This window comes from Leucopleurus acutus, assembly GCF_964270905.1.
Source record: "Leucopleurus acutus genome assembly, chromosome: 6".
Lineage (NCBI taxonomy): Eukaryota > Metazoa > Chordata > Mammalia > Artiodactyla > Delphinidae > Leucopleurus > Leucopleurus acutus.
Genome location: NC_139149.1, coordinates 38,463,067 through 38,487,657, shown reverse-complemented (window position 1 = coordinate 38,487,657; position 24,591 = coordinate 38,463,067). Strand labels below are relative to the sequence as shown.

Below are 24,591 nucleotides of genomic sequence, written 5' to 3'. Positions count from 1 at the left end.
TTATGTCCTAGAGACAAATAACATTCACTCTGTAACATTTCTCTGTAACATCCACATATTGCTACCTAGCAATGGATGGCTAGAACATACAAGGGACTTCCAGGAAAATCTTGAGTTTTTAGAAATGGCCAAAACATATACCTGCCTTAATGTATCAAACACTAAAGAGCTATCACAGCACTGATGCAGGCAACTTAAAAAGATGTGTTCTCAATGGCTGAGTTCTGTGACCAAGTCAAAGAATAAAAACCAAGTGTTCACACATCTTTTCTTTTCTCCATACCCTTTTTACTCATAACATTATCCCTTTTTACATGCTATTTTCTTACAACCAGGTAATAGTTCCATGCAACCTTTTTTTTAAAAAAATAACATAGAATATTGTCTCCAAACTTCTAATATGCTTTAGATATGCTTGGTTGAGCAGAAAATATTCCTTCTTGTCTCTTTTGGTTTTATAATCCTACTCTCTTTACAGAAAGAGCTAGCTGCAATACAATAGTCTTTCCAAGTTGAGCATTCAGTGATGACTATATATTCCTTGGTTTGCTTAAATATGCATCCTTTGTTACTGAGAATCGATGTTTTCCAGAATAAAAAGGAAACCATGTGTTTATCAGAGAGTATTAATGCAGGCAGCTGTGAGAGTGAGACGAGAATGAAAGCCCCAAGGATTACATATTGGCCTCTGAATAATCTCATAATCTGGTACTTTGATCAATCTTTATAGTTCTGTGAAGGCACTGCTTTGTCTATGAACAACCCAAGAGAGAGTGAAAGGAAGAAGGCGAATAGATAAGGGAAAATTTAATAACAGTTGAAAGGCACATACTCACCTCTCGCTCTTCTTCTCCTTTGTTTTATTGTCATGGAAGGAACAGAGATTTTGGAGCCAGACAAATCCAAGTCTGAATCTCACATTCATCACTGTATGTAGTTGTACAGCATCAAGGAGTTTACTCAGCCTCTCTGAGTCACAGTTTCTTCGTTTATGCCATAGAGACACTACTGCTCCCCCAGCCTGGTTGTTGGGTGGATAACTGCTATTGAAGGATGGAGCCTGGAAACAGAAGAAAAAGCAGCTGTTACTAATGGTACCTGGTTATTAATGGTCACCACTTCTTCATCTGTTCAACCTTCAATAAATACTATTGATCACCTTGCTGTGGCGGGAATACAGTGAAGTCCCAGGAATACAGTGAAAAAACAGGTGAAATCTCTTCCCTTAAGAGGCTGTGTTTCATCCTTCGAATCCACAGTTATCAAAATTTCATCCTCCCACGCCCACTCCACCGAAACTCCTCTGGCAAAGTCACCATTGCCCTAGTTATCAAATACAATGGATTGGTTTTGGTCCTCAATAACACCTTTTTGTAGCATCCAGTAAAACTGAGCAGTTATCTTCTTCATGCCTAGAATACTCTCTCCTGATTTCCTTTTACCCTCTGACTGAAATTTCTCAGTCTCCATTGCTAGTTTTTTCTTCTTCTGTTATCCCTTTAATTAATATTGCCTACTCTTCTGACTTTTGCTCTTTTTCTTTTATACTCTACACTAGTAGTTCTTGATCTTTTCAGAGTCATGAACTCCTTTAAGAATCTGAAGAAGCTATGTGCACTCTCCCTAGGGAGGGAACAATGGATCTGCTTACAAATACACAACAATTTGCATACATTTTCAGGAGTCTCACAGACCTTCCTCCCTAAAAGCCCATTGTTGAGTTCCAGGTTAAGGGGTTCCTATGGCTTTAACTGTTACTCATATGTCAATGACCTCAAATCTCTGTCTCCAGCATAAATCACTTTCCTGAGCAACAGGCCTGCTTTCAAATGCCCCTCAGGCATCTGAAAATTCAAACATCCCAAATCAAATTCATTATCTTTCCCCTAAAACCTGTTTTACTCCTAGGAGACAACACCTATGGGAAAGAAAACACTATTCTTAAACCTAACAGACATAGATTTAAATCCAGCCCTGGAAGCTTCATAAATATACATAAGCTATGTGCTTTAATTTCTTCATATTAACATGAGGATAATAATACATCCAGTTTCTGGATTGTTATGAGAATTAAAATAAATAATGGGAAAATCCCTAGACAGGTGCCATCACATAGCATATATTCCACAAATTAATATTACTGGATTCCAAATCTCAGAAAAAGCAACTCCATTCACCAAGTATTCTAAGTCGAAAATTTAGGAGTTATCTTCAACTCGTCCTTTTCCTCATCTGCAACCAATGGATAGCTATGCAGTATCAATTCCTCAACTCCCCCCCTGCCCTTAATTCAGGCTCGCATGTTCTTTCTCATGGACACAGCAATAGTCCCCTAACCACTTGATCCAGTGGTTCCAATTCCACATCCTTCCAACCTATCCTCTATACTGAAACCCAAGAATCTTCCCAAGACACAAATCTGATAATGCCATGACTGCTTAAATCTGCCCAGTTGCTTCTCGTTGCTTCCAGGGTTACATCCACCTTAGTACTGCACTGCAGGCTGACTATGATTTGGCCCCTGTCTACTTCCAACTGAATCCCTTGACTATTTGGGGATCTCCCCAACTGCCCATAGCGTTTTGGATTCTGTATCTCTGTCCCAACTGCTTCCTTTGACTGAAATGCCCTCACCCCTGTAATGCCTTTTCTTGGCATTCAGGCAAACAACTACTCATCTTTCAAAACACTGATCAAGCATCACCTCCGCTATGAAGTTACTCCTGACAGCCTCCTGCCATTCTGCCTATCACTGACTCCTCTTATCTCCTACCTCTACCTGACAGATGATTTTCTATCCTGGCAAAGATGTATAACATATGGCTCCCAGGCTCAAAAAGCTTAGGATCATCATTCAACCAGTAATCTTATTATATAACCTAGACAAGTAAGCCGCTTTGAAGGAGAAATTATGAGTCATGAAGAAATAACAAATTGTAAGTAACTTCAACACTCAGAAGCCTCTGTGACTCCCAAGCCATGAGCTGTGCGTGCGCACGTGTGGTGCTATATGTGTTAGCTACATATCAACTGATTTAATCTTCACAAACTATGAGTTGGCCACTATTATTATTCCCGTTTTATTATTTTTTAACATCTTTATTGGAGTATAATTGCTTTACAATGCTGTGTTAGCGTCTGCTGTATAACAAAGTGAATCAGCTATATGTATACATATATCCCCATATCCCCTCCCTCTTGCGTCTCCCTCCCACTCTCCCTATCCCACCCCTCTAGGTGGTCACAAACCACCGAGCTGATCTCCGTGTGCTATACGGCTGCTTCCCACTAGCTAGCTATTTTACATTTGGTAGTGTATATATGTCACTGCTACTCTCTCACTTCGTCCCTGCTTCCCTTTCCCCCTCCCCGTGTCCTCAAGTCCATTCTCTATGTCTGTGTCTTTATTCCTGTCCTGCTCCTAGGTTCATCAGAACCATTTTTTTTTTAGATTCCATATATATGTGTTAGCATACGGTATTTGTTTTTCTCTGACTTACTTTACTCTGTATGACAAACTCTAGGTCCATCCACCTCACTACAAACAACTCTATTTCGTTTCTTTTTATGGCTGAGTAATATTCCTTTGTATACATGTGCCACATCTTCTTTATCCATTTATTCCCATTTTAGAAGTGAGGAAACTAAAATAAAGAGACTAACTTGCCCAACATGACCCAACTAAATATATCAGTATGAATAAAGTATGGACTTCAGTTAATTGTCTTTAAACGTAACTGGCAAATGAAAATTATATACTCTTTACATTTTTTTTTTTTTTTTTTTTTTTGCATTACGCGGGCCTCTCACTGCTGTGGCCTCTCCCGTTGCGGAGCACAGGCTCCGGACGCGCAGGCTCAGCGGCCATGGCTCACGGGCCCAGCCGCTCCGCGGCATGTGGGATCTTCCCGGACCAGGGCACGAACCTGAGTCCCCTGCATCGGCAGACAGGCTCTCAACCACTGCGCCACCAGGGAAGCCCTATATACTCTTTGTAAATAAGGGGATATATATTTATTGCGCCTATTTTAAAGGCCTGGTACATAAAGAAAAACGTTAAGTGCCCTATTCTCAAAAACAGTGATTTCTTGAAAAATAAAAAAAACCACACACAATGAACAGAAAACTTTACCTCTTGGAGGCAATAAGAAAGTCTTAGGGAGAGAGGAGGTTTTCAAATACCTCAGTTCAGTGAGTTAATGCACGAAATTAAACGGCTGCCTAAACCCAGCTCCAAAGCTCAAGCCTCCAGGCTCCCAGGTCATCCGCGCGCCACTTTATCTCCGCCCACGTCGCGGCGGGGGACTATCCAATGGAAGGGCGGCTCTACGTGGGCCTCCTGTGCGCGTGCGCATCATCGGCTCGACGATCCTTCCCATCGATGTGCTCAGAAGCAACTCCTTCAGTCTGGGCACTGCCAGCCTCGGCGCTACCCGCTCTGCCGTCGCGCCGCCATTTTGAAGACGGGAAGAGTGCGGGTCTCCAACACCTGGAGGCGGCGACGTAGACTGGTACGTATGGTTTCCGCCCGCGTTAGCCCCTCCAAATTCGCCCATCTTCGGGCTGCGGCTCTCGGTGTTTCCTCTATTCCCACAGGGTCCCTATCGCTGTCGCCAGTCGTCCTGGCACTCTGTCTTTAGGATCCTTTTCGCTTGCTCATCCTTCATCTCTGCTGGCACCTTTGCTTCTGTCGTCGGGCAGCCCTGACCGGTGTTAAAATACCTACTTCGAGCCTCAGGACTCCATCCCGGTGGAGCTCCTCATTGGCCACCCCGATCTAGTCGGAGTCGAGTCCCATTCGCGGACTCGAACCGGGCGGGCTGAGAGCCTCACGCCCTCCTGTGGGCAGCGAGCTGTGCCCTGTGGGGGCGGGGGGCGAATTTTGGGGTTCGGGGAGAGCTTGGACTTTGGTCCTGTCTCGGTGGAGGGACACACAGTAGGCGGTGGTGGACGTTACCCCAGTGATCTGTTGTTAGAGCTTAATCCGTCACCGGCCTGTTTGTTTTGTCCTTTCCCAGGAATAACTTTACAAAAGGGAAGATATTTTTCGCCTGCCCTTCCCGCCAGAAATGGCCAATGTGAGTAAATTAGCCTCTTAAGAAGCAGTATAGTAATAAAATAGTTTGGGAACTCGTTAGGAAGGACGGGTTTAATGATAATGGCATTGATGGCATAATGTTTCTCGTAATTAGTGTACCGGAAATGGCAAGGGAAGCAGGGGGTGTGAATTAGGTTGATATGCTTTGCGGGTAGTTTGAACGCAACATATTTCTCAATACACGTCTATTTATTTCTATAAATTCGTTTTTAGAAATAAATTTAGTGCCAGCACCCTTTCAGTAGTTTTAAAGGACATTATTTCAGTAAATATTTAGAATTATTTTTAAGCCGTTTTCTGTTTCTTTGGTTAGGTAAACTGAAGGTTTTGTAGCAGTTTCAGTATAGGAAGTCACGTTCCAAATCCTACAGAATGGGCGCAAGAGATATTATTCTCACAGGCCATAGAGATTTATTCACTGTAACAGTACAGCGATTACTCAAACGCCATAGGGAACACAAGACATATTTTAAAACAATTACAATAAGAGTAGAAACTAATTTTAAAACCTACACAAAGGTACGTACAGTGCAGATTCAGAGCTTTGTGGAGAGGGAAAAGTAGGGGTTTGTGTTCACTTAATCAGAGAAGCATTTGAGGTTTGAAAGATGGGTGGGATTAGATAATCTGAGGTTTGGTTGGGCAGAGCAGGAGGTATATTCAAAGACACCCCCCCTTTCAAAAATCAGGAAGTCAGTTCTGTCTTCCTGAATGTAAGATGTGTGAAAGAGATAAGTGAGAAATAAGGTTGGATTGTGGATTTGGAATCATGTAATAGAGAGTCTTGAATGCCAAACCCAGTAATTTGGACTTTATTCTTTAAATTTTGGTGATTTAATTAGAGCTGTGTGTTAGGAAGACTAATATGGCAACAGTTAGCCAGGAGAGTATTCCTGTAGTCAAATATGATACATTAAGTAATAGCCTAATGGTAAGACTAAGGCCAAGTCGTAAAAGTAGACCACTAGTGTATCCTGTGTGTTAAGGTGAATTTATACCTAGCCATAATCATAGGAAGGGAATGTTGTAAAAGAAGCATGTGCTACTCTCAAAGGAAAGATACTAGTTAGAGTAGTATGCTAATATTTGACCTGGCTTTATTTTGATTTGAATGAATAAATTAATCCAGTAGATATTTTGAAGGATACTTTTATTGTTAGAAAGAAGTTTACATAAAACAATATTCAAATATATGTTTAAAAATTTGTGTTCGTTTTTGTGCATTTTAAGTGCTGAATGGATGTTACTAATGAAACATGAAGATAGATATGTATGTCTTCAACAATTTAGTTTGCATACATAGCATGGGTCAGGTATGTCTATGCTTCAGAGGCTGAACAGGTCAATTAAGAAGCCTTGGTGGGGACTTGTACAAACTGAAATACTCATTTCTGATATAAAGGGAGCAGCCTTTCCTTAGCTACAGTGATGTTTTGCCAACTAATGTCATTTGGGAATGTGAATCCAGCGCTGCCAGATCTTTGGAGTTTGTAAGAACAGCTGAAAATCTGGATCTTTTGTGTGAAATATCACAATTGCTCAATGTTGATATACAATTCAAATTTCTTGTACCACTGAGAATTACCATTTTTGTCTCTGAGCAGGTTGGGTGCACACCCAAGGGAGGATGCTTAAATTTTCAGGTGGGCAGAATGCTCTGGAGACAGGTCTTGCATTTTGAAGACATATAAAGGAGGTTCTGTCTATCCAGATCTTGTAGAAAGAGTTGGAATTTGTCAGGCCTAGGAGGAGAGGGAAAAGGACGTTTTAGCAGAAGAAATCTTGTGGCAGAATAAAAGAAGGCAGAGAAATATGGGAAGAGTTGGGTAGATATTTTTATGTGACTAAAGAGTGGAGTAAGAGAAGGAGGGGTAAAATGAGTAAGAAATTATGTCAGAAAAGTAGAACGACCAGTTAGGATGTATTCTTGTACCTAGGATGAGAAAGTCAGAAGAAACACAGGGCTGGATTTCAGAATACTATGTGAAAGGGAAAAAGAGTGATTCTACAGTATCTAGACTATTTCAACATCCTGGTAACTATTTTTCATACCACCTCTCTAATTCCACTCCATTCTCTACACTGCCCTTAGTGGTACATTCCTTAAAACATCCTTTATTTTTATCAGTTTACTCTTTTCCTCCCTGCCTACAGGTTAAAATTCTGATTTATTATCTTGATATAACAGGCCCTTTCCTGTCTGTGTCAAGTATAAAGCCTTTTAAAGTTGCCCACAAGTTAACTTTCAAGCTTGTTTTTTACTGCACTACCTTATATCCACCTTCAGTGAACTTGTCACTCTTCTGAGTACATCCTTTATGACTCCATCCCTTTGTTCCTGAAAGTCACTCATTGAAATGCCCTTTCCCCAGCAAATTTCTATTTCTTCACAACTAAGTATATCCTCCATGAAACTTTTTGCCTATGTCCTCAAGGGTCTCTTAATTGTTCAGATCTTTTGATAGCATTTCACAGATATGGTATTTGTTCTTACATGTTTTCCACTAATCTAAGAGTCAGCGATTTCTTTTTTTAATATAAAGAGCCAGATAGCAAATATTTTAGGCTTTGTAGGCCGTAGAGTCTCTGTGAAGCTACTTAACTCTGCCATTATGACATGAAAGCAGCCACAGACCATACATAAATGGGTATGGCAATAAAACGTTATTCACCAAAACAAACAGAAGGCTATATTCAGCTATGGTTTGCCAACCCCTGCGTTAAATTATTCTGACTTAAGTATTTTGATTAAAGTTTATACGTGAAAGATGTTTACACATTCATCCATTGTAACTGACCTCAGAGTCTAGGGAATGAACATAAGAGCAGAAAATGTATCACAAAGTTGTGTGCTAAAACGGAGGAAAGTGGACATTGCCATTAAAGAAAGAGGAAAGGTGGTATGGTAGATAATTAGTACAATTTACAGCAGTAAAAGAAGAGAAGAGTTAGAAAGTAAATAGGGTTTGTTTCTAGGAGAGGTTTTGAAAGTTCTTTATTTTGAGAATAGAATCTTATTAGTTGTGTTACCTTTTTAGTGTCATCACTAAATAGGGCAACTTTTAGAGGTTCCCGTTCTTTCTGTATGGCACTCTTAATTCTGGCCTTGGGAAAGCCATATATTTTTACCCAAAGTAACTTATTACTTGTTTTTTAAATATTTGTATTTATTTCTAAAATTATAAATGTACATGATGCTTATCCTATGGTAGCTGCTCAATAATAGTAGAATAAACATTGGTTTTAAAAGATATATTGCAATGTGAGGATTTGCCAGAGATTGTCTGTGTTAGTATAGCATTTATATCCAGAATAATTTTGATTTTTGTGTCCTTCTTAGGTGCTCTGTAACAGAGCCAGACTGGTTTCCTATCTCCCAGGATTTTGCTCTTTAGTTAAAAGGGTTGTCAATCCCAGAGCCTTTTCAACTGCAGGATCTTCAGGTTCTGATGAGTCTCATGTGGCCACTGCACCTCCAGATATCTGTATGTAAAAGTTATTATTGCTTTACTTATAATTGTTTCATAACATTCTGAGTTGTGTTTCCTGTAATACAGTAAGTCCCCTACATACAAACCTTCAAGTTGTGAACTTTCAAAGATGTGAACACAAGTTCGCGTGACCAGTCACGCAAGTTAGTTCACGTATCTGGTGTACATTGTCACGTGTGTGCATTCTCTACAAGTGGTTGTGCTTTTGTGTACTTTATGGTACTGTATAGAGTACAGTAGTACAGTGTCTTTATTTCAAGCCCAGGATGTCCGGAAGCAAGCGTAAAAGCAGCATATAGCTGGTATTGCTAAGAAGCGCCAAGCAATAACAATGGAAACAAAAGTGAAAATAATTGAGAGAGTGGAATGAGGCGAAAAGAAGGTAGACGTTGCTCATTCTTATAACATGAATCGTTCAACCATCAGCATGATTCTAAAGAACAAGGACAAGGTCATGGAACACGTGAAGTCTGCTGTGCCGATGATGTTGACAATAATATCGAAGAAGCGTGGAAAAGTGATGAAGGAGTTGGAGAAACTTCTCAGTATGTGGGTGCAGGGTCAGCATCAGCGTCAAGTCCCACTCAGCTTAATGCTGATTCAAGAGAAAGCTAAAAGCCTTTATGAAGACTTGAAACACGGCAAAGAATCAGAGGGCGCATCTTTTAATGCCAACCATGGCTGGTTTCATCGGTTCAAGGCTAGAGCCAACCTTCACGATGTAAAAGTAAGTGTCAAGGCAGCAAGTGCAGATATGGTAGCTGACCGGGAATTTCCTGAAATGCTTTGAGAAATTATTGATGAAGGTACATACTCACCTGAGCAGGTTTTTGATGTGGATGAGACAGGACTGTACTGGAAGAGGATGCCAGAGGAAAAGTTACATCAGTAAGGGGGAAAAGTTGATGCCAGGCTGTAAAGCAGCAAAGGATAGGCTACCTCTGTTGTTTGGTGGCAATGCTTCTTTCCAGCGCTATGAAGCCGAAGGCTCTCTTAGTTTATCACTCAGGGAACCCAGGAGCCCTTAAAAACATAGCCAAGGGCTCTCTTCCTGTTGTGTGGAAGAGTAACCCCAAAACCTGGGTCACACAGGCCATTTTCCAGGACTGGTTTTTCCACCACTTTATCCCAGAGGTAGAGAAGTATTGCTTGGAGAAGGACATCCCATTCAACATTCTTTTGCTGCTCAGCAGTGCTCTGGGCCACCCCCCATTCATGGACGACTTTCATCCCAACATCAAAGTAGTGCATCTGCCACCGAATACTACATCTCTCATCCAACCTATGAACCAGGGAGTTATAGCAACTTTCAAGAAATATTATTTACGTCACAGTTTTCATCAGGCAGTAAAGGCAAGTGACGAATCAGGAACAACCTTGTGACAATTTGGAAGGACTGTAACATCCACGAGGCCATAAAAAACATTGACTTTGCTTGGCATGAGGTTACAGCCATCCCCATGAATGGGGTTTGGAAGAACCTTTGCCTGCAGTTTGTTCACAATTTTCGTGGATTTGAAAGGTGGATGAGGAGTCCAAAGAGGTCTTCAGCAACTTAGTGACCCTCAGCGAGAAGCTGGAGCTGGATCTGCAAGAGGACAACTTCATTGAAATCCTTGCTGTGCACCATGAGGAGCTTACTAATGAAGACCTGATGGAGTTGGAGGGCAAGAGAGGATGAAAAGAGACAAGAGGAAGAAGAAGTAACTGAAGAACCGAAGAGATTCATGATGCAAGGGGTTTTTCTTTATTTGAGGAGGCACTGTTAGTTTTTGAGGCACAGGACCAAAATGTAGAACAGTACACAGAGGTTGCAGCAGCCATTCAGAATGCAATCCACTGCTACCATGTCATCTATGATGAGAAAAAAAGACCTACTACCCAGACATCACTGGATTGTTTTTTCAAGAGGGTAGATAGAATTGAGTCCAGCAAGGAAGCAGAGCCTGTACCATCCACATCAGGCATCAGTGAAATTGCAGTTTGCCCTCCATCTCCTTGCTGATGATCCTTCCGCTCTGTCATCTCCCACCTCCTCTCCCTCCTCCAGTCAGTAACTCTTCTTGCCTGTTCACCCAATGCCAGCCCTGTACACCAGCTGTTGTACTGGACTACTGTACTTTTCAAGGTACTCTACTATAAGATTTAAAGGTCTTTATTTTTTGTGTTTGTTTTCTATGTATTACTTGTGTGAAAAGTATTATAAACCTATTACAGTACAGTACTATATGCTAGCCGATTATGTTAGTTGGGTACCTAGGCTAACTTTATTGGACTTATGAACACACTCTCGGAATGGAACTCATGCGTGTGTAGGGGACTTACTGTATTTCTTCTTGAGGTTTTACTGATTTTCTAAAGTTGAGTTTATCCCATTGAAAATAAAATCAGAGCTCTTGCCTAAATATTTATACCAGAAAGTTACAATATTTTTTTAAAAGAAGATTGAATATTGGTTTCTAAAACTTATTTTCTTGAACTTTAGTGTTTTTCTAATGATCTTTGAGCACACAGTCCTCCCTGAAACAAATCTTCTTTTGATCCTATTAAACTATGTTACTACTTCTTGATTCTTTGCTGAATTTCTTAAATGTAGCTGTCACTTTGAGTGTTTATTAAATCAAAGTCTGCTTTTTCTTATCCATCTTGTGCACCACTATCAATCATTCTAAAATACTTTAAATCATGTCACTTCCTTCATAAGCCTCGATTATCTCCCACTGCTTTCAGTAGCAGTTCCTAAACTATTCCCAAGCTATGAATCATTGTTCAAGGATGAAAAAAAAATTTTTTTTTAAGCTCTGTGATTAGTTAACTTGGAGAAATGCTTTATACCATAGTCCTATCGTAGAGGTTTATAATACACACTAAAATATTCAGGGAGTGCTCTTAGAAACTTTACCTAATGTATTCTAAAGGAATTGCCCATGGAATCGTTTTTCATGCAACACATTACTTACAGTGTAATATAAGTTCACTTGGGCATGCAAAGCCTCCCCTGGTTTTCTTGGTCCAGTTTTCTAACTCCATCTCTGATTACTCCTCAATTTTCATAATCTGAAGGCTAAATATACATCTATCATAAATGAAAGATTTGTCACTCAGAATATGTAAAGGGTTTGCATTGTGAATATACAGCCAACCCTCCCTATCCATGGGTTCTTCATCCTCACATTCAACCAACCAAGGATTAAAAATATTTGGGGGAAAAAATTCCAGAAAGTTCCAAAAAGCAAAACTTTAATTTGCCACACACCATATCATTTACATTGTTTTTGATATTATAGGTAATCTAGAGATGATTTAAAGTATACAGGAGGATGTGATGTACGAAGGTTACAGTATATGTGCGTGCAGTAGACTCTTGAACAACATGGTTTTGAGCTGCTCAGGTCCACTTTATACGCAGATTTTTTTCAAAACTAAATAAGTACGGTACAATTCTCAGTTCATTGAATCTGAGGATGTGGAACCGACTATACAGAGAACTGCCTATAAATTATACTCAGATTTTTGACTGCATGCAGGGTTTGAACAGCTAACCCCTCAGTTGTTCAAAGGTCAGTAGAGGTATGCCCTTTTATATAAGGGACTTGAGCATATGCAGATTTTGGTATCTGTGGGGGTCCAGGGAGCAGTCCCCTGTGAATAACTAGGGACAACTATATAAAGAATTTTTGTAGATCAAAAGGAAAAAGAAAACCCAGTAGAAAACCAAACAAAAAATTTCAAAAATGGATTTGAACAGGCTATTTCTGTAGGAGAAAACCTAAATGACTGGTAAACATTTGAAAATATGTTCAAATTCACTGTTAATATGGGATATTTATTTAAAGAAACAGATCTGAATAATCTGTAGAACCCATGTTCTTCAAAATAGCTGGTAAGTTTAAGTTTGTGAACTGACTCCAGTCAATCATTAGTGGCTATCTAGAGCCTTGTTACTCAGTGTGATCTGCAGACCAGCATAGCATAGCATGGCATAGCATCAGCATCATCTGGGACTGTTTAGAAACGAAGAATTTTTAGCCCCACTGCAGACCTAGTAAATCAGAATCTGCGTTTTGAGAAGATCTTAGATGATTCTTAAATAATTAAAAGTTTGAGACATACTGGGCTAGAGTGTTTAGGTTGAGAATCATGTGATAATGTCTGTGTTCAGCAGGGAAATGTTCTGCAATTGATGGGTGATGTCTGTCATAGGTATGGAAGAGCAATATGGGGGCAGCCATATCGACACGATCGTTTTTAGTCACTCAGTTCTGGCAGAGTATTTATAAATATTTTTATTGCCAGCTAAAGTCTGCAGCAGTTGTCCCTTCCTTTCTCTAAACAAAATTCCTACTCTGAGTATTTCTTCATTTGATTTTCTAATTTATTCTTTTCTGGATCTTTTTGAATTTTTCACGTCAGGATTTTTTTAAGTTTTACAGGAATAAAATAATTGGTCTATTCTTCTGTAAGTATTAAATCCATATTAACTCATGTAGCTGGTAAACAGGGCATTATGTCACATTGGTTCGTACAAGATTTTTTTCCAGTCCATTAATGTTTTGTGCCACCAGGTAACAGCAGTTGAATGCCCCTCCCCAAGGGTAGCCACCATTAAGTCTGATGTCTTTCTTTACAGATGTTTTTTTACTGTATTTAAAAACACAAATATAAGGATGAAAAATAAATGTCATATATGCTGTTCTTTGACTTAGCTTTTTCTTTTAATGTAATATGTCCTGGACTTCGTTCACTATCAGTAAAGATTTACTATATTCTTTTTAATGACTGTCAAGAATTACATAGTATGGGAGTTCCCTGGTGATCTTAGTGGTTAGGATTCCGGGCTTTCACTGCCATGGCCCAGGTTCAGTCCCTTGTCAGAGAACTGAGATCCCACAAGCCGCACAGCATGGCCAAAAAAAAAAAAGAATTACATTTACAGTACTTTATTGAATTCTTTCCCTAGTAATGGAATTACCTATGAGCTGACAGCTGGTTGCTTTGATTAGTCTTTTGGAATAACATGAAACAAACTAATTTATATTTACACAGGAAAGCAAACTTCAAACAACTATTGGTTAGCTAAAAAAAAATACCTAATTGGAAGAAGAACATTCTTTCAGTCTACCAATGTACTTAACTAGTAAGGAGAAAATGATTCATTTTGTCGTTCCTCTTTAGGCTCTCGAACAGTTTGGCCCGACGAAACTATGGGACCATTTGGACCTCAGGATCAGAGATTCCAGCTTCCTGGGAACATAGGTTTTGATTGTCACCTCAATGGGACCACATCACAGAAGAAAAGCCAGGTTCATAAAACTTTACCTGATGTTCTAGCAGAACCTTTATCGAGCGAAAGACATGAGTTTGTTATGGCACAATATGTGAATGAATTTCAGGTAAGTTGTTAAGGTCATTCTGTTTTTCTAATTATTAATGCTATATTAATTTCTGATAACTGAACATATTACTTTCATTGAAAAAGTAAAAAAAAAATCTATTTAAGTCCAGTATAAACAGAAACAACATATATAGCTTTTAAAAGCTTGGCATTGTCCTGTACATAGCGTTTGCTATATAATTTTTTTCACCTAACTACATTGCAGTCTCTTAGGTAATTAAATAATTCTTCAAAAATATATTTTTTTACTAAATGTTTATTTCAAATATAAATAACTTAATTCTATAACTGGCAATTTATATTCCCTGTTTTTCACTTTTATTAATGGTAATTGTAATTTATATATGGACCAAATTCCGACTAGTTTTATATTCCTCTAGCCATTTAAAAAGAAAATTTTGAGATCTCTGAAACTCTGGATACAGTAGACCGAAGAGGAGGATTTTTAAATAGCTTTTGTAAAAACAATTCCTGAGGGTTTTTTTTAATGAGTTTTTTAAACTGGTATCGCATATGAATTTTTAAATGCATTTTAAAACTAGCATTGCTCACTCAAATGGAAGGTTACATGCATTTCAGAGTTTCTTTCAAACCCCGATCCTTATCATTTTTCATATTTCTATATAGCTTCAGGTTGAGATTTTGATCAAAGCCATATTATTAAAAGCAGCAACCCCTCAAATTATGGGTGATATCAGATAACCTAACACTGGGACACAGTTGACCTCCCCTGACTTTTTATCTCAGATATTCCTTCTCAGTCTTTTTGACTCCTCCTCTGTCTACCAGTTACATGATATTTCCCAAATGTCTCTGATCTTCATTTTCTCATTTGACTTGCTCCCCGGTCACTTAAGTCCTTGGCTTTCTCCACAGGCTGTGTATTCATATTTCCTAGCTTCTTATTTCTGTTTCTGACATTTCTGGTTCTATATTACTATCTGCCTGCCAAACATCTTTATCTGGATGTCTCAGAAGTCCCAAGATTTTACACGTCTAGTACTGAATTAGTCCTTTTTCTCTCAAAACTTGTCCTTATTCCCATGTTGTCAGTAGTATAAGTGACTTAGTCATCCTCCCACTGTCCCAAAAATAAAAATTATAGTGCCAACCTTGACTCCTCTTTTCATCATACCCCTGTAAATAGTGACAGAATTACATTGCTTCTATCTCTGAAAGTAGCTCTTAAATTATTTGTGTACCTTCAATTCTCACTAATACTGCCAAAGTTCAGCGCCTCCTTATTTTAGCTCAATTTTTATAGGCATTACAGTATGATGGACTGTGGAGATAGGATAAATCTGTATTCAGAGATTAACTCAGCCATTTACTTAATTTTGTGACCTTGAGAAAGTTACTTCACCTTTCTGAGCCTCTGTTTCTTTATATGTAAAATGAGGATAATAATAATCCCTGGCCTACAAAGTTGCTATGAGGATTAAATGTGAAAATGTATGTAAAATACTTATTACACTAAGTGATCAGTAATTGTTGGCTGTTACTGGTCTGTCTCCTGCTCTTCCTCGTTGCCATACATCCTCTACAGTAATACTGTCATTAGCTTTTTATATCGCATGTTGATATTCCTCATTGCTTTTTCAAAATTTCGTAATGTGGCATAAGTGGCTTTCCACAATTTTGATCCCTTATCTTTCTCACCTTACTTCCCACTACTTCCTACTCCTTCTGTTCTCCAATCACAGCATATTTTCATTTTTTTAAAATTACACCATTCCCTTTGACCATTGTATGCCTTTGCACGTTATTTTCTCTTGCTGGACTGTTTTTTTCCTCCTGAATTCTTAACCTATAGTCTGTCTATTCTTTATCTGTCAGACACACATGTTAATTAATATGTAACTCAAACGTGATTTCAACCTTTTTCTGATTTCTGCCAGCAAAGCAAGTTTCTTCCCCATCTATACTTCCAGAAGACTTCCGTTATAACTATATAGCATTTCTGATATGGATTGCATTTTTTTGTTCATGCATTTTTCTTCTACTAACTCTTATATACCTAAGAGTGAAGACTGGATTTTTTACCATTGTAGTGCCTGTTCCTGTTTATAATGTCTAGTGTATAATAGGCACCCAGTAAATTTCTGTTGAATAAAAGCCTCTAAGCACTTCCTGTTGGAGAAGCTGTATGTTTAATCATGTTGCTTTGTAAGTTAGTGTTCTTATCCTCATTTTACAGATTATACAACAAAAGGAAGGATAGTTAGATATAACAGAATATCAGAAGAGGTAACATTGTAAGACACAATCATGGCGCATTTTAGTTAGTTTTTTAGCCAACTTCTATTCATATTAAGTCTTAGAATATCAGGGTATTTATATGTTCCTTTTTTTAATTCAACATTTTTTTTTAATTTTCAAATATTACATTCATCATAGAGAAAAGTTTGAGTATGTAAGAAAACACTGCCTATTACCCCATCACCAGCTAGGTTAGGATTACTGAAAAAACTTTCTAGGGAAAACAGGTTTATAACAGGCAAGATATTTTATTTGAACTCCAGATTTTGTTTACTTATATTTCTTATTCCGCCTTAGGGTAATGATGTACCTGTTGAGCAAGAAATTAACAGTGCGGAAACTTACTTTGAAAGTGCCAAAGTAGAGTGTGCAATCCAAACATGTCCGGAATTGCTGCGAAGAGGTATGTTGTGCTTTATTCATATTTACACTAGTGTGTGTTAGATAATGTCACTAATTTTTTAATGTGTTGAATAATGTACTCCATAGGAATCGTAATGCTTTATAACTTAGTATTTTAATATGTCTAGCTGGAAATGATGATTGCCTGGCCAAGATAAGGCTTTCAAGTGTCCCCTGACATCTGACCTCATGCTGCCATTTTTAATTTTTAATAACTTTTTTCCTAAATCTTTTCCTAAAGTCATCCCGCTCCTGGGTGATTATTACAGCCATAATTTCCATGAGTTAATACATTAGTACTACTGAGAAAAATCTTAATAATAAACTTTTTTTTAAATTACAAGACCAAGAACATGTAACCCAACTTACTCTTCAGAATTGTTGGCAATATATTTTCGTTCATCCAAAAAGAGCAGAAGTAAACCAAAACTAAATTCATTTCATCCTTTTCAAAACTAATATGCATTTATAAACCTAACTTGGTACCATAATAATTTAACTTAATCATCATTTTTCTAAAATATTTTATGAACTGTTTCTTTTTTTAAAAGATTTATTTTTTTCTGGAGTTTTATTCTTATTTCACTTACAGATTTTGAATCACTGTTTCCAGAAGTAGCCACCAACAAACTAATGATTCTGACTGTAACACAGAAAACTAAGAATGATATGACTGTTTGGAGTGAGGAGGTAGAAACTGAAAGAGAAATGCTCTTAGAAAAGGTAATTCTTTCAGCTGCTGACAATTTAATTTTATGATCTTATTTAAATACCAATGAACCAGTGTTTTAAAATGATGGCTATCTTTTCTAGCCTTTACTAATTCTCTGCTAATGTATTCCAGTACTAAAAAACTTACATGTTTTCTGATAATAAAAATACCACAGTTTTTTTTTTTAGTGTCTTTGAAAAACTTAGATTCTGTCCAGTACTTCCTCAGTTTTTTTTAAATTTATGTTTTAGGAAATTTGGGAATATAGTAAACAACAAAAATGTAAAATTAACTCTTCATACCCATCTCTCTCTCCTTCTCTCTGATCCTCTCTCCCCCTCCATGTCTCTTTCTCTCTCTCTCTCTCTCAAGCATGTCAAGTAAAAAGTGGAAATACCTCAGCCTTCTTAAAGTAGTAAACAATAACAGTGTACAGTACAATAATAATATAATGTATATACCCACATTTTTTTCCCATCCTTTGCTTTTAACTTAGAAGATATGTTTTGACACCTTTCCATAACATTACGCATAGATTTTATTTCATTCTTTGTAAAAATCTGTGTAATATTACATTGCATGGGCAAACCGTAAATTTTTTTAATTATTTAAAAAAATTTTTAGTCATTTATAAGTTGAAAATCAAACTTAGGCTATTACAGGCAGTGAATATATTTGTACATATATTTTTTGTACATACTTATATATTCCTAAATAGGGAATTGCTGAATCAGAGGGTATATTCATTTTAAGTTTTGAAAGATACTGCCAATTTGCCCGCCAAAAAGACTGTCCTAGTATATATGCTCTCACCTTTACCCTGGATATTAGCATTACTTTTCATTTTTACCAACCTGAGAAATGAGAAGTAGTAACTTAAAGTCTTATATTTAAAAATTATATAATTATTTATCTAAGAGCTTGATGTTCAGTTATATCAATTTCTTTCTCTACAAGATAGAAAGGAATATTCCTTTGCCTGTATGACATGTTGGGATTAGCTCACTTGGACACCTTAGCTAACTATAGTTGAAAAAATTCTCTTTATTAATTTACATACAGGATAATATTTGGAATTATTTTATATTTTCTTTAGGGTTGGATGTATGGTTCTCTTCATTTATAAAAATATTATTTACATACTCAATAGAGTATTTTATGGTAATGACTTCATACTTAAATGTCCCACATATAACGATACTAATAAATTCCATGTAGTAATTAATAATCATGAGCAAGTTATATATGCCAGCTAACAAAGAAGTTACAGAGAGGCATAAGGCATTCTCTCTGATCTTTAAAAGATCTGAATTTGGAGAAGTGAAATTTAAATACATAATAACTCAATAAACTTTTTCTATTTATATATTAAGACAATGATTAGTAAATGTATACTACCATTTAGACACTAGAGAGTTTGCTCTGATATGTGCATTGTATTAGTAAGTCCTACTTTTTGAACCATTCAAGATTCTGAGCCTCATTTGATACTGACTCCCGTATAGATGTAAGTCAGCAACAAAGACCCAATGCAGCCAAAAAATAAAATAAATAAAAAAAAAAAATTTGCAGCCTTTGAAATGGCAACACGCTTTATCATGTGCATTTTAAACTTTATAATGACTAAAGCTATTTTATTTTTTTATGAAAAAACATTTTTTATTTTAGACATGTTAGTGGTTATTTTAGAACCACACATAGCTTACTGTCCAAGTAGATATTGTATGTTGTCGTTTACTTTATTTCAGTTTTTTACCAGCAGATGTCAGTGTTTGCTATTGATGAGCAGAAATCTTTTTTCTTTTTAATTAATTTATTTATTTTTGGCTACATTGGGTCCTCGTTGCTGCACACAGGCTTTCCCTAGTTGTGGCGAGCGGGGGCTACTCTTTGTTGCGGTGCGCAGGCTTCTCATTGCGGTGGCTTCTCTTGTTGCAGAGCACGGGCTCTAGGTGTGCTGGCTTCAGTAGTTGTAGCTCGCAGGGTCCCAGTGCAGTCTCAGTAGTTGTGACACACAGGCTTAGTTGGTCCACATGTGGGATCTTCCCAGACCAGGGATCGAACCCATGTTCCCTGTACTAGCAGACGGATTCTTAACCACTGCACCACCAGGCAAGTCCCAAGCAGAAATCTTTAAGAAAAATACTTAAACTGGTTCTTTTTGTGATCATTTGGGATTCTTTTAGTTAACCTTTGCAAACATTTAAATGCATCGTTTTGTTCACCTTGTAGTTTTTGTGTATGGTATATCTTTTATTAAATTGATACGTAATTCTAATGACTTTCCTAAACCATACACAGTTTTCCTATTTTTAAGAATTATGAGGATTAATGAAATACAGCAGTAAGTGTAAATATTAAGTATGAAAATAACCTATAGAGTACAGTATTATCTAAATGTTTTTCATTAGTTTACAAGAAAGTACAGGCATGCCTTGGAAGTATTGCAGGTTAGGTTCCAGGCCACCATAATAAAGCAAATATCGCAATAAAGTGAGTCACACAGATTTTTTTGGTTTCCCAGTGCATATAAAAGTTATGTTTATACTGTACTGTAGTCTAAGTGTGCAAAAGCATTATGTCTAAAAAAAATGTACATACCATAATTTAAAAATACTTTATTGGTAAAAAATGCTAACCATCATCTGAACCTTCAGTGAGTCATAGTAGTAAAACATCAATAAAGATCACAGACTACATACAGATCATCATAACAAATATAATAATAGATGAAAAAGTTTGAAATATTGAGAGAATTACCGAAATGCCACACAGACACGTGACGTGAGCAAATGCTATTGGAAAAATGTTGCCAATAGGCTTTCTGGACACAGGGTTGCCACAAACCTTCAATTTGTAAAAAACTTACCTGCGAAGTGCAATAAAGTGAAGCCCAAAAAAATGAGATATGCCTGTATTTGGAGAAAATAGGTTAAAGTTGTATATCTCTATAGCAGGGATCAGCAAACTTTTTCTGTAAAGAGCCAGATGGTAAATTTTTAGGTTTTGTAGGTGATAGGTTCTCAACTACTCAATTCTACCATGTATTGTTAAAGCAACCACAGACCATATATAAATGAACAGGCATGGCTACGTTCCGGCAAAACTGTATTTACACAAACAGGCAGGCAGCCAGCCAGGTTTGGCCCTCGGGCTATCAAGGCTTGGACTTCTGAGCATCTCAGGTTAGTGCCAGAGATGCTCAGTGAGGTCTCATCACTCTAGGTGGACCAGAAATTCACGTTACCCTGTAGTGCGTGACCCCTGATATCACCATTCAGCTCTCAGCCCCGCAGCTGGCACTCTCTGCTAGACCTTGAGGAATCTCACCTTGTATCTGCGCAGCTCAACCCTTGGCTACTGAACCAGGGTAAATTGCTCCGTGGACCACATGGGAAGCCCATTTGTGCATCTCCCTCTGCTCCATTACCCTACGCCAGAAATTCCAGATGCTTCAACAGTTCAGAACTCTTGCTTTCTATGCCCTCAGCTCAGTGACACTATTACTTTGCTTGGGCTCCACTTCTTTGCCCTGCAACAAGAGAGTGTCCCCAGACAGAAGGCTGGAGCATATATGGGGATCACCTTATTTGTTTCCCTTCTCCGCTGCTGTTTTGTCTGCCTGTTGTTCAGTGTCTAAAAACAGTTGCCTCATATATTTTGGTCAGTTTTATATTTTTCAGCAAGTGGCAAGTTTGATAACTGTTACTTTGTTACAGCTGTGAGTGAAACTGTGCCCTTGTCTTTAAACACTTATGGTCTGTCTTTTTTTTTTTTTTAACATTCTAATCTGATTCTAATATTTGCTTCTAGTCTTTTTCACTGCTTAGACTTCTGATAAAGCTAATAAAGACATTGTAGGAATTAGGATGGTAAGACCAAGATTTTAATACATGCACGTGGTCTGTAATGTTTATACACAATACAAAAGATAGAGAGGTGTATAGTGAAAAGGAAGTATGTGGTCCAGCCCTGTACCCAATCTATCCATTTATCTTATTATTTTTATGTGCCTTTTCAGAAATATTTCATGACTATGTGAGTGGATAGATGTGTTTTTGAAGGACACACAAACAAGTACATGTTTTTAACCAACTTTCATTCAAATTAATGAATGGTCCATATCTTTTCATTATGAATATTTTGTTTTCCCTTTCTTACCTTATTTCTAATACCTCTGTAATGATAAAAAATAGCAACTGTGGGTTATAATCCATGACAAATTTGGGAGTTAATAGCACAGAAGTGATCAGAAATAGTTCCTAAAATAGGAAATAATTTAGAAGAAAAAAATATACAATTTAGACTTTTTAAAAGAAATGAAAATGTTATATGAACCATTAATCTTTTGGACTGGTGAAAATAATCTTAGGACTTTACAGTCTTAATTTATCATTAGTTTTAATTGTTTATTAATCTTACTGTATTCTCTATCTGAAGCAAAAAATATTTATCTTAAAAATTTATTGAGAAATAAAACACTCTGTGCTGCTGCTTTGAGCATATTATTTGTGCCTTTTTCTATGCAGTTCATCAGCGGTGCTAAAGAAATTTGCTACGCCCTTCGAGCTGAAGGCTATTGGGCTGACTTTATTGACCCATCATCTGGTTTGGCAGTGAGTAATTAAATACATTTTGAAAGCCACATTATATAATTTGAAGTAGGAATTATTTTTATTATAAAATTGTTTATAATTATAACCTTGGTAAAAGTAGACCATTTAAGACTGAAAACCTCACAATTTTATGCAAAGAGGTATAAAAATAGGTACCAAGAGTCTGTTGTAGGTACCAAGGTACCAAGAGTCTGTTGAATTCACAATAGGTACCAAGAGTCTGTTGAATTCACAACTTTGAGGGACTGTTGGCACTCATAGTTAAGCTTCTCCATCACTTTAAATTTTTTTCATTAAAAATAATTTTAAAATTTATTTTCCATCCTCATTAATAGATATTGTTTGAATTACATTGAATTAGTGTGTTTACTGTTCATTAGTTAAAACTTAGTATCCAATAGTTTCATTAAGGAAGAAACACACACTTATTTTTAGAATTAAGAATATGGATGGTAAAGAAATATTTAGAAAAGTAACTTTTTGGAAATTAACATTTATAAAGCTATACTTTAAAGAAAATAACTGAACCACTACTGTGGTCATATTTTAAATTCTGTGTATATCTTTTAGCTACAAATAGTAATTTTTTCAATCTTAAAATAGGAATATATACTGTTTCTTTTCAAAGTCAAGATTTAGTGAGTACTAGAAATGAAAAACTTACTCTGATAGTTTTCTTATCTTAAAAATTACAAAAGTGAACCATAGATGATTGCCTAATTCTTATTTCATCTCTAAAGGTCATATAATATTATGCATTTGGTTCTAGGTAATATGCAGTCTGCTAGATCATTCATTTCTCATTTCCAGAATGCACAGGTATTGAGGGGAGAGCAGGTATTAGGACAGTTAGGTGTTCCATGTGACCTTTTTATTTCTTATTTGATTTTTTAAATATTCAGAGTATTTATATAGATATGTGTTCGTATTTGCATAAAAATTATTACTTCATTATCTTTCTAGCTAATGAAAATATGACTTGTTTTATTTCCTCCAGTTTTTTGGACCATATACAAACAACACTCTTTTTGAGACAGATGAACGCTATCGACATTTAGGATTCTCTGTTGATGATCTTGGTTGCTGTAAAGTGATTCGTCACAGTCTCTGGGGTACCCATGTGGTTGTAGGAAGTATCTTCACTAATGCAACACCAGAGAGCCATATTATGAAGAAATTAAGTGGAAACTAGCAGTAATGTCAACTTATTTGCTCTGCTATTTGTAACATTTGGGATGATCTATACACTGTCGAAGGCTTCAGTTTTCAAAATTTAATTCCTTGTAGGTATTTATTTCAACATTTATGAATTTACAATATTGGCAAGCGGTTTGTGATTTTTAAATTTCAAATGTTCATTCATAATATCATGAAATACATCTTGAGCACATCCACATTGTATAGAATGTGGTAACTAACATGTAACCAGGGTATGATCTCATATTGTTATTTCTCTCCTTAATTGGAAAAACCTCAGTTTTAATAATTTTTCTCCAAAAATAAATCATACATTTGGTTATGATATGTGTTTTTTCATTGCAGTATTTTTAAAATATAATTCTTAAAGATTCCTAAGAAACTACAATATTAATCTTCTTAAAGTTTGTTTTTTCGTTTTTGGTTTTTTTTTTAATAAATGCAGTTGAGAAATCTGGATTCAGTGTAGATTTAACTTTTTTTTAATTTTCTTTTTACTATATTACTTGTTAGATGTCCTGGTGCCATCTGAGTATTACTTTGAAATAATGTATGTACAGGAAAAGAAGAATAAGGATAATACCAAAACTTTACATATAAAAGAATATGAATCTCATCTTTATACATAGTGAAAAATAATTCTTAACTCCTGGGTTGAGACAGATAAATGTAGTTTATTCTCAGGCAAAACTATGCTTCAGCTGCTAAGTCATATTTCTCCAAATTTAGCAATAGATGGAAACTGCAGTAGTTTACAGAAATGTCTCATGTGGGACAGAGTTGTTTTTACAGCATTTTAAACTTAGACTCATCTTTGATTTGCCTTTTGTCATTAGGAATATAGATAAATCTCAGGAGAACAAGTAACTTCTACCAAATGAATTAATTGAAATGGATTTTTCTGTATTTTTAAAATTAACTGCCTGTTTTTCAAATGATCACATGGAGATGACCAGCTTTTTAATTTAGTTTACAACTTCATTTAATACTGTTTGTTTAACATGTATCAATAGTTTGATAATGAGTGTTGCTTATGATTCAAAGAATAAGAGCTACAGTGTTTTCATTCATTATGAAAAAGATGAAGCCTTGACTTCCAAAACATTTTTTTTTTTTTTTTTGGTGGTACGCGGGGCTCTCACTGTTGTGGCCTCTCCCGTTGCGGAGCACAGGCTCTGGACGCGCAGGCTCAGCGGCCATGGCTCACGGGCCCAGCCGCTCCGCGGCATGTGGGATCTTTCCGGACCGGGGCACGAACCCGTGTCCCCTGCATCGGCAGGCGGACTCTCAACCACTGTGCCACCAGGGAAGCCCCCAAAACATTTTGAAAAAAATTTTTTTGAAGTATATATGCTCGATAAATTTTCATCTATGTAAGGCGCACCCAGATCAAGACAGAACATTACTGGTACCTCAGAGCT

The 24,591-nt window shown here is 36.9% G+C and overlaps 1 protein-coding gene and 1 long non-coding RNA gene across 2 annotated transcripts in view; one reads left to right on the top strand and one right to left on the bottom strand.

Annotated features, from left to right (window-relative positions):
• The window catches only part of LOC309962776, a 238,609-nt gene extending 237,627 nt beyond the window's left edge, over positions 1-982 (bottom strand). Inside the window, exon 1 of the long non-coding RNA XR_014326266.1 lies at positions 837-982. This is a non-coding gene — a long non-coding RNA (uncharacterized lncRNA). The remainder of the gene's footprint in view (positions 1-836) is intronic.
• Positions 983-5,018: 4,036 nt separating this feature from the next.
• Positions 5,019-23,699, top strand: MMADHC (metabolism of cobalamin associated D). The gene is made up of 7 exons (XM_082840752.1): positions 5,019-5,078; positions 8,439-8,583; positions 13,765-13,982; positions 16,541-16,646; positions 17,238-17,368; positions 21,887-21,973; positions 22,971-23,699. Exons 1-7 carry the CDS (start codon positions 5,070-5,072, stop codon positions 23,163-23,165), a joined length of 891 nt encoding a protein of 296 aa, XP_082696878.1. The 5' UTR covers positions 5,019-5,069; the 3' UTR covers positions 23,166-23,699.
• Positions 23,700-24,591: the final 892 nt, after the last annotated feature.

Excerpts from the sequence above, each read along its gene's own strand:
- MMADHC (XM_082840752.1), top strand. Across the intron at positions 16,647-17,237 it reads TCCGGAATTGCTGCGAAGAG|ATTTTGAATCACTGTTTCCA; the intron begins GTATGTTGTGCT and ends TTTCACTTACAG. Across the intron at positions 21,974-22,970 it reads ACCCATCATCTGGTTTGGCA|TTTTTTGGACCATATACAAA; the intron begins GTGAGTAATTAA and ends TATTTCCTCCAG.